Source organism: Apus apus, chromosome 3 (genome assembly GCF_020740795.1).
Source record: "Apus apus isolate bApuApu2 chromosome 3, bApuApu2.pri.cur, whole genome shotgun sequence".
Classification (NCBI taxonomy): Eukaryota; Metazoa; Chordata; class Aves; order Apodiformes; family Apodidae; genus Apus; species Apus apus.
This window is the reverse complement of record NC_067284.1, coordinates 89670754-89685904: the sequence shown is the minus strand read 5'-3', so window position 1 is coordinate 89685904 and position 15151 is coordinate 89670754. Positions and strand designations below refer to the sequence as shown.

General features: G+C 38.6%; 1 protein-coding gene across 22 annotated transcripts in view; it reads left to right on the top strand.

Moving 5' to 3' along the window:
- AFDN (afadin, adherens junction formation factor) overlaps nucleotides 1-15151 on the top strand; it is a 125783-nt gene that overhangs the window by 104763 nt on the left and 5869 nt on the right. For 6 of the 22 annotated variants that reach the window (XM_051615267.1, XM_051615263.1, XM_051615262.1 and 3 more), the window contains 6 exons: nucleotides 120-314; nucleotides 556-647; nucleotides 1086-1274; nucleotides 4000-5022; nucleotides 10767-10901; nucleotides 13038-13329. In XM_051615267.1, the coding sequence (XP_051471227.1) occupies nucleotides 120-314; nucleotides 556-647; nucleotides 1086-1274; nucleotides 4000-5022; nucleotides 10767-10901; nucleotides 13038-13329 (1926 nt within the window). Of the gene's footprint in view, nucleotides 1-119; nucleotides 315-555; nucleotides 648-1085; nucleotides 1275-3999; nucleotides 5023-6822; nucleotides 6859-10766; nucleotides 10902-13037; nucleotides 13555-15151 lie in introns of all 22 variants that reach the window. The other 16 variants (XM_051615250.1, XM_051615259.1, XM_051615256.1 and 13 more) reach the window with 9 other exon arrangements.

The window sequence follows — 15151 nt, the reverse complement described above, 5'->3', positions numbered from 1 at the left end:
TGCTTTACTGGGAACTCGTTTTTAATTATAAATGCAAAGTAGCTCCAGTTTGAAAACTAATATGCTAGACAGTAGTTAATATAAGTGAAAGGGGGAAAATACATATCCAACTGTTACAGTTTCTGACCGCCGTGGCTCAGGTAAACCCCGACCAAAGAGTGAAGGTTTTGAGCTGTATAATAACTCCACTCAAAATGGGTCACCTGAGAGCCCTCAGCTGCCATGGACGGAGTACAGTGAACCAAAGAAGCTGCCAGGAGATGACAGATTAATGAAGAACAGAGCTGATCATCGCTCCAGTCCCAATGTAGCAAGTAAGTAAGATTATCCTTCTTTTAGGGGTAGATACCTTCTCCACTAGTCTTGGAGGCTGTTGAATGTTTTTTAAAATGGGTTAAGTTTAAAATGGCAATATAACAGTAACATTTGGAGCAAGCCTTTTGTTAGAAATGGTCAAAGGAAAAATGATGGTTACTTTGTTAATATTATTATTTTATTAAGTTATGTAAATTACTATTAACAGTCACGTAAACACTTCCTTTAACTTTCCAACAGATCAGCCTCCAAGCCCCGGGGGAAAGAATGCTTATGCGTCTGGAACGACCACCAAAATAACCTCAGTCTCTACTGGGAATCTTTGTACAGAGGTTAGAAGTGGCAAGCAAAATGCTGGCTATTAAGCTTTTCTTAGCTATCAATAGTGTCAGTGTGTTTGAGTTAAACCAGTGTCTTTCTCAACTATTTGAACATAATGCGGGTGCTAGTGACTGAGTGGGGGTTTTGCTTATTGCAGCTAATGAAAGAATGAGACAGCTTTGAGTGATTTTATTACGTTTTGTTCATGAAGTTGTCATTGTGATTTCTTTGGTTTGGACAATGTTGTGTACTTGTTTTCAAACCATAAAAACATGAGTCATAACCACAATTATATTTGATACTAGACAATCTCTTTATCTCCTGTTCCAGACAAATAATGCTCTTAATGAACCCAAAGAAAACATTTGGAAAATGCATGTTGAGAAGAATATTCTGTACAGATCTGTGTGATTAGAAAGTTCTACCTATGTCTTTTCTACCTTTCCTAGGAACAGACTCTGCCCCCACGACCTGAAGCTTACCCCATCCCAACACAGACCTACACTAGAGAATATTTCACATTTCCAGCCTCAAAGTCCCAGGATCGAATGGGTCCAGCTCAGAGTCAGTGGCCAAACTATGAAGAAAAACCACAGGTCCAGGCAGAAAGCAATCATTCAATCAATAATACAATGCAGGTGAGAAGTAATTTATTTCAATATAAGAAAAAAACAGAAAGAAACTCCTTGCCTTCCACTCCCCAACTACTGGAGACATTTTGGCAGAACAGCCAACTCTCTATAATCTCTGAGCTGTTGAGGACGGGAGGGGGAGCAACTGTGCTTTTGCCAAGATTGGCTTGGATTTGGAAACCCTTCTCTTTTTTTTTTTTTTTTTTTTTTTTTCTTTTTCCCCTCTCCTCTGTAGAACTTATGTTCTTCAGACCTGTTATCTGGGATGTTTTAATCCCCCTTTTAGAGGTAAGGGACTGTAAATGGTAGTAATGTTTGTCATGTAAAATGTTTTGTGGTTTTCTGAAAAGCAAACTAAGCCTTTCACTCTTCCAAGAAGGTTTAAGTAGCAAAAACTCTTTGCCTGCAGGGTGCATTGTTCAAGTGACAAAGTGAGGTATTAAAAATGAAATAAAACAGGACTTTGAGACTTACCCAGGGACTTCACTGAAACACATTCCCTGCTCTTTGTTAATTTTTTTTTAAGTTGCATCTACTATCAGAGTGCAGCTGCTTCTTGACTGAAATGAATTTACCCTCACTGTACCTTTATAAATTCAAAAAATAATGTTGTTCAGTGCTTTGTAATTGAGGACTTTACTCAAATCCATACAGGAAATTAAATCTAGATCTACTAAATCCAGTCACTGCATCATCTTTTTCTCTAATCCACCAGGGACTTGAAAATATAGAGGGACTTTTTTTTTTTCTTTGTTTCTTCATCTGTGATAAAAGCAGAGCCTTATAGCAGGCTCAGTATGGTTTACTTTTGGAAAAGCAGTGTCATGAAAATTACTTTGAGCTTGTGTCATAGAAGCAAAGTGATGATTGATTATTGATTACTCACACATGTATTGGCAAGTGAATTCAGTAAAAAGTCAGTCAGATAAAAGCCTAAAGCTTTCTTTTTCCAGTAGTAGATAGGAAATTCTAATTATTTCATCTGTTAATAAAATAGAAGTTATACTCAAAGTAGAATGGTAATTTTGAAGGAGAATGCTGCAAATTAGATTACCTGGGGCTTTGAGCAACCTGCTCTGGTGTGGTATGTCCCTGCCCACCCTGGGGGGTTGGAACTAGATGATCTTTAAGGTTCCTTCCAACTCAAACCATTCTAGGATTCGATGATGACTGTGGCATATAGCTATGGAAATATTTTGCTGAATTTCTGTGCTTAATGCCTTTGTGTCTTGTGGTTTCACCTCACCTAATCTTAGCTGCATAATTAATGTCTAAGCTCTCTCTGTCACTGATGGGACAGGGGGAAGCTAGAAACTCCAGAGGATTGTTCCTACCCATTTGTCTTAATGGGATGAATTGCTGCCTGGACATGCATCTCTCCTCTGCTTAAGACAAGCTTAAGTGTAGCTTAGAAGAGGTGGTTAAAACTGGTGAGATTAACACCATCTGTTAAGGTTGTTGACAGATACCGAATTTAAGCTATGGTGTTAAAGTTGAATGCAGAGCAAAAAAGTCGTTTTCATAAAGCAAATTACTAGCTTTATCTCCTTACAAGCACTTCACATGGACACAGTTTTTTTTTCCACCATACAACAGTTCTTTTCATTTGAAAATAAGAGGAAAATAAACCTTGAAAAAAAAAATTCCTTTTAATCTTACGGTGAGAACTGGGCTTGTAAAAAAACAGCTGCCATAAGCTATGGTCTCACGTGAAATGCTTGTTTTCTGTTCTGAAGGCATTAGCAAACTGTTTGGCTAGGTGCATCTCTACAGCAAATCTAACACAAATAGCTGTGTGTTCAGCTCTGCTGGACTAATAGAGCATAAAAAATACGCTTGTTTATCTCAAAGACAGCATTCTTTAGAGGTCACAGTTAAGGTCACTGACAGAGGAAAAAGAAAAGGAGCTTGCATTGTTAGTCTTCTGTCAGTTGTTGATAATTAGTACATTATATGTTCAGTGCTTAGTAGTTCCTAACATTCAAAGTATGAATATTTGCTTCAAGAAAATCATTAACAAATTTGATAAGCCTTGTTTACGGTCCAGGATTCCTCTTCAGGAGTTTATAGAGTGTAGTGAGACCCTGAGCTTGAATAAAAAGACACTTGGTGTTTGACGCTGTAAAAAAGCAGCAGAAGTGTAGGCCAATACAACGAAGCCCCCAGAGCAGGTAGAATTCAACCTGACTGCCCAGGCGCCATGCCCATGAATGGCACTATCGTAAGGAGAGCTTCCTGCTGGCCATCTCGCCTGTTAGTGGAGGAGGTTGGGCAGCGCCTCCCTTGTCTCTCCCTCAGCAGCCTTTCAGTTTGCCTTCCCAGTAGGAAAAATGTTCAGTCAAGCCAGCTGGAGGCTGAATGCCAGAGCTGGTATGTCTTTTCCAAGCTGCCAGTACTCTGGTGCTCGCGTCGGGGGTGGGGTGTCAGGGGTAGTCCTGAGACTTTGTCTGAGCTGGGGAGGTTTTCAGCTTAAGCTCCACTTTGCATTCATCCTTCTCCCAGTCTGGGTTTCCAGGCATTTCAGAGGTTGCACTCTTCCATGACTTGAATGAGTTAAATGGACTGAGAAGAATATTTTATTGTTGGTTTTGGGAAACTTACTGGGCATGGAAATGCTGAAATTCACTACAAGTAATTACCTTCAGTAATAAGAATGTGGTTCGTGAGCCATTTTCAAATATGTTTAATATAGATGGACTATGAAATAAATGCCTTGTTTAATTTTTTCCAGCGTGTGGCTCGTTCCCAGGAAGAACTTAGAGATAAAGTTTTCCAGCCAGAGAGGAATCGTTTGGAAGTTGTTATACGGAAGGATGTAGAGTACATTGATCGGAAGTCAGACAGTGATCAGTGGATGAATTCATCTGTGGATTCTAGCACATCTAGCCAAGAACACCTGAACCATTCATCCAAACCAGTCTCACCTGGTTCTTGTTTAACTAAAAGTGGACCTGGCCGTTGGAAAACTCCAGCTACTAGCCAGCCAACTCCAGTGGCCATTTCCCAGCCCATCAGAACAGATCTTCCCCCTCCACCACCGCCTCCTCCAGTGCATTATGCAGCTGAATTTGATGAACTACAAATGGATTTGCCTCTGCCTCCCCCTCCTCCTCCAAATCAGGTAGGAGCACAAGCATCTTCTCAGGTAGCTGCTGCTGAGCGTAAAAAAAGAGAAGAGCACCAGAGGTGGTATGAAAAGGAAAAGGCACGTTTGGAAGAAGAACGAGAGAGGAAACGTCGTGAGCAGGAGAGAAAACTGGGTCAAATGCGTTCTCAGCCACTAATTCCTCCTCAGCCTGTGGTTCCCCCTGTTTCCCTTCAACCAGTGAAATCAGAAAAACCTTCAACTTTGCAAAGGTCTCAAGAAACAGTTATTCGAGAGTTGCAGCCTCAGCAGCAGCCTCGGACTATTGAGCGGAGAGATCTGCAGTACATTACTATCAGCAAGGAAGAACTGTCCTCTAGTGATAGCCTCTCTCCAGATCCCTGGAAACGGGATGCTAAGGAGAAACTGGAGAAGCAGCAACAGATGCACATTGTGGACATGCTGAGTAAAGAGATTCAGGAACTTCAGAACAAGCCTGATCGTACAGCAGAAGAAAATGACCGCCTGCGCAAACTCATGCTTGAGTGGCAGTTCCAAAAGCGACTGCAAGAATCAAAGCAAAAGGATGAAGATGATGATGAAGAGGAGGATGATGATGTGGATACTATGCTCATCATGCAGCGACTGGAGGCAGAAAGAAGAGCAAGGGTAAAAAGGGATAATCCTTTCTAAACAAAAGTATTGTGAATGTATATCTTGGTGGGTTCTCTGGCTTTGTTAGAGTATTTTGATGTTCTTACAGGGTAAAGGGGGATGAAGCTTTCTTAAATGCCTTGAATTTTAAAATTGCTACCTTACAGTGGCTTCACCAGTTAAGCGATGTATTAAGAAAGTATCATAGCTGCCTATTACAGAACCACGTTGGCAGTGGAATTTACTTTTCTGGTGGTGGGGAAACTCCCTTTGAATAAAGGGATTTTGCTATGTAGCTGGAGTAGGATTAGAAGGTTAAATGTGGCAGGAATTTGCTTATAGGAAGGTAAACAAAAACGTTTGAAATAATGAAAGTCTCTAGGAGAATCAGGAGTAGTGTGGGTTTTTTCTGTCTCCCACTCCTCCCCCCTCCCAATATATTTATCTCTTAAGTGTTCTTATTTATAGTCTTGGACCTGAACACCAACACTGACTGCATGCTTCTTCCAGGAAACAGTGAGCTGAACTGAGGTTTTACTTTGCTGGTCTTCTGCAAGGAGAGGCTGGGGCATAAGGCAGCTGCTACCTCTACTACCAAGTGACCCCAGCAGTGCTGGAGGGGAGCGTTAGGCTGAGCCATGTGGTTTTGGATACACCCTGTCTAGGGCTCCAGCTCATACATTCCCAGATTTTGCATGGTGTCCAGTTTAATCAGTATCTGACAAGGTTTGCTTACCCTAGCCTTCAGTGCTGTGAAAGCTCATCATATATCTAATAAGATAATGCAACTGAACAGTATGATGTTTTTATTACTCTGCTAATGGCTGTTGTCTCTGGGAAATTTCTATAGGAAAACTTTTTTCTTTTCTGAATAGTAGCCCAGATATCAAAGTTACACACTAATAGCTATACTTTGACAGGCTTGAAAACTAGCTCTGTAATACACTGCATGTCTTCTGTTTGTTTATCTCGGAAAGTTGACTTAATTCTGTAATAAGCAATTTTTAATTCTTGAGAAATGTTTGTACATAATTATTCTGACATTCAGAAATAGCTATCAACTTGAGCAATATTGGGAGTTCAGGATTGTTTCGGCAGCTTGATTTCCTAAACTTACTCTTGTATTTGCTGCAGTCTGCATTCCTTTCCTTTTTTCTTGTGGCTCACTTTATTACTGTGTAAAACAATAGATACCTCAGACTTGGAAACTGAAGAAAGGAAAAGCTAAATATATTTTTGGCAAACAGGTTGCATTAAAGCCCAGCATTGCTAACGTAATTTGTAGCAGATAGGCAGTTACCTATGGGCATTAAAAAATCTAAGTAAAACTGCCATTTTAAAAAACACTGTATGTAAAATTTTACTGCAGCAAGGCTAAAAGAGCTATATGTCATTAACAGAAAGCCAGTTGTATTGCATAACATTATATCAGTCTTCTCTGTGAGTGCTGGATTTAAAATACTATTTGTGCATAAAGTTCTTTCAGCATTTTGGAACATTTTTAAAAGAAAAAAATTGTCTTGAACTGAAGTAATTTTTGCATTTTGGTTGCATTTCACTGTCATACTACTAGTGATGCAGTAAGTAGCATCACTGGAGAAATAACAAGGTTTTCAATGAGTCAAACCAATATTCATTAAAAAATTTTATTTATTGTCTCGTATGTGTGTTTCAGGATTATGTCATTTCAGTTCCTCATTCTAAAGCAGCTGACTTATCAAATAAAAGAAGATGCTTTTGATATCGCTCAAGTCTAACCTATCTTTGTTTTCACTGTGCATCTTTCTTTTTTCCCCCCTTTCTTACTACCTGCAGCAGACTGCTGTGCCAGCAATCTCTGTTCTAGATTTGGTATGTTTGTTTCTTTCTCTTAATATCTCTTTCATTTCAATTCCTGATATTATTAATAACTACCCTATGTGCTGTGGAGGATGATTTGGCATCTTTGGGTGTTCAGAAATCATTGTGAAACAATAAGCAGTTAACTGTAAGCATGCATTTGAATGTTTCCAGATGTGGTGACTTGTTTCCCCATTTTTTCTTCCTTTCAAATGTTGTATTGTGCTTGCAGGCTAGATTTGTTTGTTGTAGCAGTGGTCTAATATAAAACTGTGCATTTTATATTTTGTGCACTTGTGTGTGTAAAATTTTACTAAGCACTTTAAATGAACAAGCTGTGAGTTAAGATATCCTCCCTTCCCTTCCCACCCCTCCAAGTTTTAGCAGAGCTCTAGCAACACCATTCCTCTCTAATCTGAAGTGAAATTGTCCTGAAAACCTAGTAACAGCAGCATACTGTCTTAGCACATGCTGGAACCCTGTTGTTTACAAGTGTTACAGTATTATTGCTAAAGTGAATTGTAAATGCAGAAATTAATTCTGAACTAATATTTCCAAGTATGTCACATAAACATGCAATTACTAAGTTACCATATAATTTTCAGTTTAAATTGGTTAATACCATTCTATTGCATCTAAAACATGACAGGCTTTCAAATTGCAGCAGTAATTGTTATAACTCAAACTAATTCTGTATTTTAGTGCTGTCATTGGAAAGGTTACATGGAAAAAAAGAGTTCTGTAATCTTCTAGAGAAGAAGTATCTCCCCTTCAAAGTGTATTTCTGTATCATTAGAGTACCAATTTGAAAAAAGGGTAATGCTTGCAAGTCCTGTTAATGAATTTGCATTGCTGAAAATATTGTAAACATACTGTTAAATACATAAATTTGGATATTCAGCACTGCTTTATTTTTTAAAACTTCATCTTTTAAAATACATATTTCAGATAACTTAGTCTATCTAAGGTGTTTAGTTTTGTATCTGTGTGGTACGTTAGTGTTAAGCACTTGACAGCAGGGAAACAGGTAGAGTGTGTCAGCTTTCTGAATGAATGGGCAAACCAGGAGTCATGGATTTTTCAGAGTTAGTATCTCAGTGTTTTTTCTTATTATTACTCCCATTTTTTTTGCTTGAGCCTTAGTCCGTAGAGCTGTGACTGGGTAGATAAAGTACTTTGCCAGGCTCTGAGCTTCTGGATCTTTCTGTGACAGGAGGTTGTGAAGGCAGACAGTATCATCAGCTTTAAAAATGGATTAGACAAATTCATAGACATCTCGCCTGTAAACAGCTACTCAAAGGATTACCCAAGGCTGCACCAGCTGGCATCTCTAGTGCCATGCTGAATGTTGGGGAAATACTAGAAGAAATGTCCGGGGCTTGTGTGCACCTCTTCTTGCCATGGTCAGAGATAGAATACTGATCTAGATGGATCCATGGCATGAATCAGACAAGGATTTATGATGTTAATAAATGTAGCTTTAAAAAAAGCAAGCTAATTGTGAAATAGATTATGCTGAATGTCATACCCAGCAAATAAGTATTTTTCCTGGTTTCATCATTTTCATACTGTTCACATGACTTTCTGGCATAGTTGAATCTATCCTACATAACTGTATGTACTCAATAAATTAATTTGTAGTTTCTAGAGGGGAAAAACCACACTTAAGAATGCTCCTTACTTTTATGAGCATTGGTGATAGCTGTTCTGCTGATTAAAAGGCTGGTGAAAGGTAATGAATAGTTAATGCCTGAATCATTAACGTCAACTTGATTAGTGTTGGTCTTTTAAAATTCCCTTGGCCATTACTGGATCTGACACATCTTTTGTTGTCACAAATGAATAGGTGTAAATTTAAGCTCTTCTGGAACTTCTTTTAAAACATTTTAAGAAGTACTTGGATAAATTAATTTTGTCTGGAATCTGAGACTTCCTGGATGCCTGCCAGTCCCATCAATATCTTAACATTTCTGATAAGGAACTCATTGGCTGATCTTACAAGGAGCAGTAGCTCAGAAGAAGGGTTACATTTCTTACCCTCTTCTAGGTAGAAATAGTGCTGCAAGCATATGTTGCCAAAAGAGCATAGAAAAAAACTATTTGAGATAGAGAAGCATGTGATATGTTTAGAGAAGCCTCTGACCTGGATACAGTTGTCTTCACAATTACCAAGGGTTCGCGTGTTGACAACAGTTCCCAGGTGGGCACCCTGCCCAGTTTTCCCTTCTTTCTTTAGTTAAACTCACAAGAAAACAGAGCTTCCTCTTGAATTTAGTTTGAAATATTTTCTTTTTAAACTGCATCTGAGTAGGAATATTTCCTACTAAGCAAAAAGGCATCCATGTCGTAATCTGGGATCAGTAACTGCCACGTTCAGAGTTTTTCTCTAAATGCAATTGAGATGTTGTTAAGGAGTTTTCCTGCATTTTTTTCACTGTGCAGTTTTTGCCCTTTTTTTTTTCTTAAAGAGGAAATTACTTCTTTTCTATAAACTCTTTTTAATTACCAGCTGTCTTTCCATTTGACAGCAGTATTATCTCCTCTGCTAATATAATGTCTTTTTAATAACCAACACAAGAAGAGGTCTTAATCCAAGAAGGGAGTTGGTTAACTACTTTATTCCCCGCTGTACCATAGATACTGAACTTGAGCTGTATCTTTGTTGTTTCCAGTTGGAATTAGAAAAGTTTTAGTCCTAAATAAGGGGAATTTACTCAGTGGTAGCATCCTCTAGCATACATTTTCCAAATTACTGCCTAAATGAAATTAATTAATTTTGTTCTTTAGCTTTCAATTAATTAAAAAATATTTTTAGAATTTATTAGAAGCCTAATCTGCATTTTCTGTTAATTAACTGGGGGAGAAGGATGCCTACATGAGGACTGTCATCACAAAGCCTATTAAAAATAAGTTTATCTTACTGTATCATTGCTTTGTGTCTTAAGGGCCTTTCTCTGTAAATGAACCTGGATTGTAAAAAAACCCCTTTGACATACAGTGTATAGATCCAATGATTTGCTGATTTATACCAATCAGTATAAAAATCTTGGTGGAGAAATCACTTCAAAACACATGCTGCAATAAGAAATAACACAGCATATATACCAGTTAATTTCTACTTGTGAATATTATTGTGCCAGTGAATATGCTTGTCCATCAAGGGCTTAGACGCTGTTAGCTTTAGAGAATCATGCCAAGTTTTGAATTTTTACTCAGTTTTCTTATTTGTGCAGTGTTTATCATAAGCATATGTACAATAGTATTGTCTGTTGGGCAACAGTTGTTCGTGTGGGCTGACTAGTCTCAGTAGTCAAAGATTTCTTTGCCTCACTCTTCGCTTTTTGCAAAACACATCTGTTGCAGATACAGTGGGAGATTTTATTTATCTCCTGAGACTACTTGCAGAGTTGCTGAATGAGCCTGTTACTTTAAAAGGATTGACCCTTTGGCTAATGAGTCGTCATTTTCCGGTGCTTAACTACTAATCCAAAATGAAAAACCAATTGGCTGCTGGAGCTGAGGACTGTTGGTTCCAAGTATTTAATCTCACTTTACTGTACCTGTGAGACTATCATTGCCAAAGCTGTCTCGAACATGAGTCACCTCAGTCTTCTGCTAGGGGTTTATATATATCACTGCTTTAAAACTGGTGTGTTTTGTGCTTTTATGTATTTAGTTCTGTGCATCTCTCTTTTTTTCCTTTTTTTTTTTTTCTTTTACCTTTTATTTTTTTGGCATTTAGGGTAGCCAGTATACCAAAGCATACTCCTAACAGCTGAAAATGACATTGATTTATCTGTAGTATAGCATTTTCTACTGTGAATGAGTTATTTTTGGATGCAAATGATCAGGTTACTTTCTTTTTTTTTTACCCATCTTACCTGCGTGAATGACAAAAAAATTAAAGGTGTGTGTGTTAGTTACAGGATGAAGAGCGCAGACGGCAGCAGCAACTGGAAGAGATGCGCAAACGGGAAGCAGAAGACAGGGCCAGGCAGGAAGAAGAGCGCCGACAGCAAGAGGAGGAGCGGACCAGAAGAGAGGCCGAAGAAAAGGTCGTGATCTTCTGAGTGCTGCAGGGGTTCTGACAGGCCTCTGCTTTTTAGCCTGGCTAAACATGCTAGCCCTAGTGATAAGGGTCATAGCTCAAGGCTTCAGTTTACCCAATATAAACCAAAAAGTAATTAAACAAATATCCTGTTTGAGGTGCCCGGAGCTGACTGGTGTTCCAGAAACACTGTAGGCATACTGGCTGATGGCCTTTAGCAGTGTCAAGGGCTTGCCTTCAGAGCCTTTTTGCAAAGTTATGGCAGAAATTAATTACATTCTGGTTTCCTTCAGCCCCAACGTGACCTGCCTACCATTAGTTGTGTTGGGTTTTGCTGTGTCTCAGAGATTGCACTCAGATATTTTTGCAATCATTGTTAGAGATACAGAGAAAGGGGGAGAAATACGAAATATAGTGGAGTGGAGATTACTTAAGTCCATAGTGTCTTATGTCTGAATTACAAGAGGAAAAGAAGCTGGTTTCTAGAAAGGGAGTAAATATTTTCAGCAGATAAGTCACTGCAATCAGTTTCTAAATATTCAAGCTTCTAGGTTTCCTCAGAACATTAAACATTAATTTGAGAAGCATTATTGCTCAAAACTGGAAGATAAAGCACCTCATTTGACTCTTGGCATGTTTGTTAAGACCCTCTTCTTCCTAGAGAAAGAAAAGTTACTTTTGTTCAGATTGTGAAGACTTGGCTGTTGGTAACACTGACTTCAGAATGAAAAGAGGGCTAGCTTTTAATGTTGAGAGAAATTTAATCTGGGAAGATTGAGCAAATACATTTTTTTAAAAAACCCTTAATGTATTGACTTTAATTCAGTTTGTTAGATTGTTTTCAAGCTTTGTTAGACTTTTCCATAAGCAGTATGGATTAATGGGTAGAAGAATGCTGAGCTGGGGATGGTAATAGGTGAGGAAGGTGTATCTGGACTAAGGAAAGCATTTAAAAGCTTACTGCAGGAAGTTTAAAAAAAAAACAACCAAAAACAAAAGAAAGCCAACAAAAAAACAAACAACAAACAACCAAGACTTTCTGCATTTCTGATAACAACACAGCCAAATGACATTTGGATCACACACTTGTCACTGACAGATCTTGACAGATACACTCATACATCTACCAACTCAGAACTCAGTAGCATCTGACCACGATACTGGTTTTTGAGAATATAGAGTTTCATGTCTTTGCTTTAGATGAACATGATCAGAATGACTTACTACTTTTTTAGGATAACTGTCCCAAGGTGTTGAGCAGATAAGTTGGCTTTTTTTAAACACACAGATTGAATCCAGAATGGTTGGTTGTTTAAAATGTCATGTATTTCCAGCAGAAGTTATACTAATGCTTAGACAAAAATGTTTTTATAACATGTTTTCCAAATGAACGTTTTCATTTGTTATCAAACTACTGAATAGACCATTGTATTAATTTACAATGTGGCTCAGACAAGAGCTGAACAGAATTAAATGCGATTTAGTTTAAAACAGTAAAAATCTTTTAAAACAGAAAAATATGTAGAAGATATTTCATGGCCTTTTAAATTGTCAGTAGCCTCATATAAATACCATTAGCATAGGGTTTTTTAATTTGTTTTTTATAAATGTTTTTTTAAAACCGGTTATTTGATGTCTGTTTCAGAATAGTTCTTTGTAATTTGATTACTGTGTGAAAGTAATTTTCCTGGTATTTTTACTAGAAGCTCTGTTAGGAGACATTTATTCCAAGGTTCTATTGATTAATTTACATTGTATAAGCATGCAGCAAAATTACAAAGTTCCTTTTTTAAGATGGTAGTTAATTTTAGTTATTTTCCTCTCCCACAGATTCTTTATGGCTTTAGTAAATCTAGCCCTTATTAACTGTAGTTACATTTTGAGTACTAAATGCTGGAATTGCCCTTAGTTCCCACAGGCAGTGGTACATCTGGAAATAACAGCACTGCTGTGTTACCGGACACCAGCCATTTTTTTCATAGTAGTAAATATTCTTTGTATGAGTCCACGTAGCTGCCCTGCTATTGCCAGAAAAGGAAACAAAAAAGATGGATGTAGCTCGGTGATGAAAAATTTAGACATTTCCTTCTAAGAGAGATTATTTTTCCTGACCACTGTGTTTCTGTTTCCTCTCGCCTTGCAGAGGCGACAGGAAGAGGAGTATTACAGTCGCTTAGAGGCCGAAAGGCGCAGGCAGCACGATGAAGCAGAACGAAGATTACTGGAACCTGACGAGCCTGGTCTGTACAGACCTCCACTTCCACGGGAATATGAACTCCCATCCCCAACCCCTTCATCTAACGCTCCTCCTCCCCCACCTCAGCGAAACACCTCTTACCTCAAAACACAGGTCCTCTCCCCTGACACGATTTATACTGCCAAGTTTGTTGCATACAATGATGATGATGAGGAGGAGGAGGATTCCAATCTAGCAGGTCAGGATAAGTACTCCAGCACAAGAAAATCTTATGGTGACTTTCCTCCTGCCACCCTTAAGCCACAGCAGCCCTCCCGTCAACCTCGCCCAGTTTCAGATGGCCTCTTTCTTTCCAACTCATTCCAGTCATCTCCAGTCATTGCCAACAGTACTACTGCCAAAAAAAGTCAGCCCCCACCCCCACCAAACAAGCCAAGTTTCATCCATGCCAGCAGCTCTAAAGGTAGACACCATGAAATCAATCGCTTCTACAGAACTATCCTCATGTTTTCAACTCTGGTGCTGCAGATTGAATCACTTACTTTGTGATTTATTTTCTCCCACTTAATCACTATTTCCACTGTGGTGATCTAACTTAAATCCTGATATTAATATGAATCTTCCAATTCTTTAAATATTTTGATCTCTCAAATTTTCTTGTTCCTTACCCAGACTCTGAAAAAACAAAAATTCCATCTTTCACACAATGAATCGGAAATTATTTTAACTGTTACTCGACCATTTCAAGTACTGTTGGTTTTGGCTTTCACTCTGTATCTCTCAGTGATTTGTTTTGTGTGACTGACCACTGGTTACTCAGGGCATCTGAAAGTGCACCTTTCTTGAACATAGGAAACCTTTTCTAATGGGTTCATGGACAGAGCTTATCTTCTGGTTTCGTGATTGGTACCAGGATTCTCTCTCTTGATAGTATGTGCAAATGGCTTTAAAAATTGCCTTTATAGATGTAGTTCTTAAAAACACAAGCACCAAGAGACATACAGGACATGCAGTTAGTTTAATGTATTTCACCATTTCTTTACTTCTGGTTTGTACAGTGCAGTTTTCTTGCGAACAGAGACAAAAATCTAAATTTCATGTTAGTGCTTTTGTCTTACTCCTTCCCTCCCTTTCTATACCCCATATTTCTTTTTCTTCTCATCTTGGTTCTTTTATAACTCAAGGTGGGCAAGCATAATGAAGTTTAAATTCAGAGCTGCCAGTGTAACTTCACCATATTTTATCTGCAGAGTACTAGTTTAGCTATACTAGTGAATTCAAGGCTAATTGAGTCCAAAGTTCCATGCTACATTTCTTTAAACTGCTGCCATATAGGAGGAAGCTTACATACTTTACTCTTTGAGTATGTGTCTGGGTAGATCTCACTCTAATGAATTTGCAGTTTATTCCTACAAGATTTTGTCTTCAAATGGCAGCATTTGCCAGTGCTTCCTCTACATTTATTTTCTTGTGTATTCTTCTGAAGGGAATGGTTGCCATGACTGTTCCCCTAGTTTGTTCTTTTTATTTGTGCTGGAAGTCAACAAATGCCTGACAACCAACTCCAGCCGATCAGATCATCCTTCTAAAATGCAAAGGGTAGCAAGTCACCTGAGATATCAAGGAAAAGTGTTTATGCTGGCTTCTAGTTGACTGGCTAACTTGTTTACTGAATCCAAGTCTCAGTGACACCTGTGGAAGCCTTCAGTAGGGAACATCACTGATCATCTTTTTGGCCACAGCGAATTATGAAAATCACTTTCTTTAATCAGAGGTGTGGTGTACCCTGGTCACAAGGGGCCTCTGAATAGGCATATGAGCCTCTGAACAGGTTCCATCTATCAGAAGCACTTCCAACGCAGTTCCAGTAGTGTATGAATCTGGTTTAGGATATGTATGAGGCCATACAGGTACATGGTACTCTGAGCTTCCTGTCTGCATCCTTTACAGTTGAGGCTCTAGTCGTTGTTTCCCAGCAAGGCATCCTTTTTCTTTGCCGGGCAAATTAGCTGCAGCTTCCAGTGCCAAAGAGAAGCTCTGCACAACATTGTGTAGTTCTG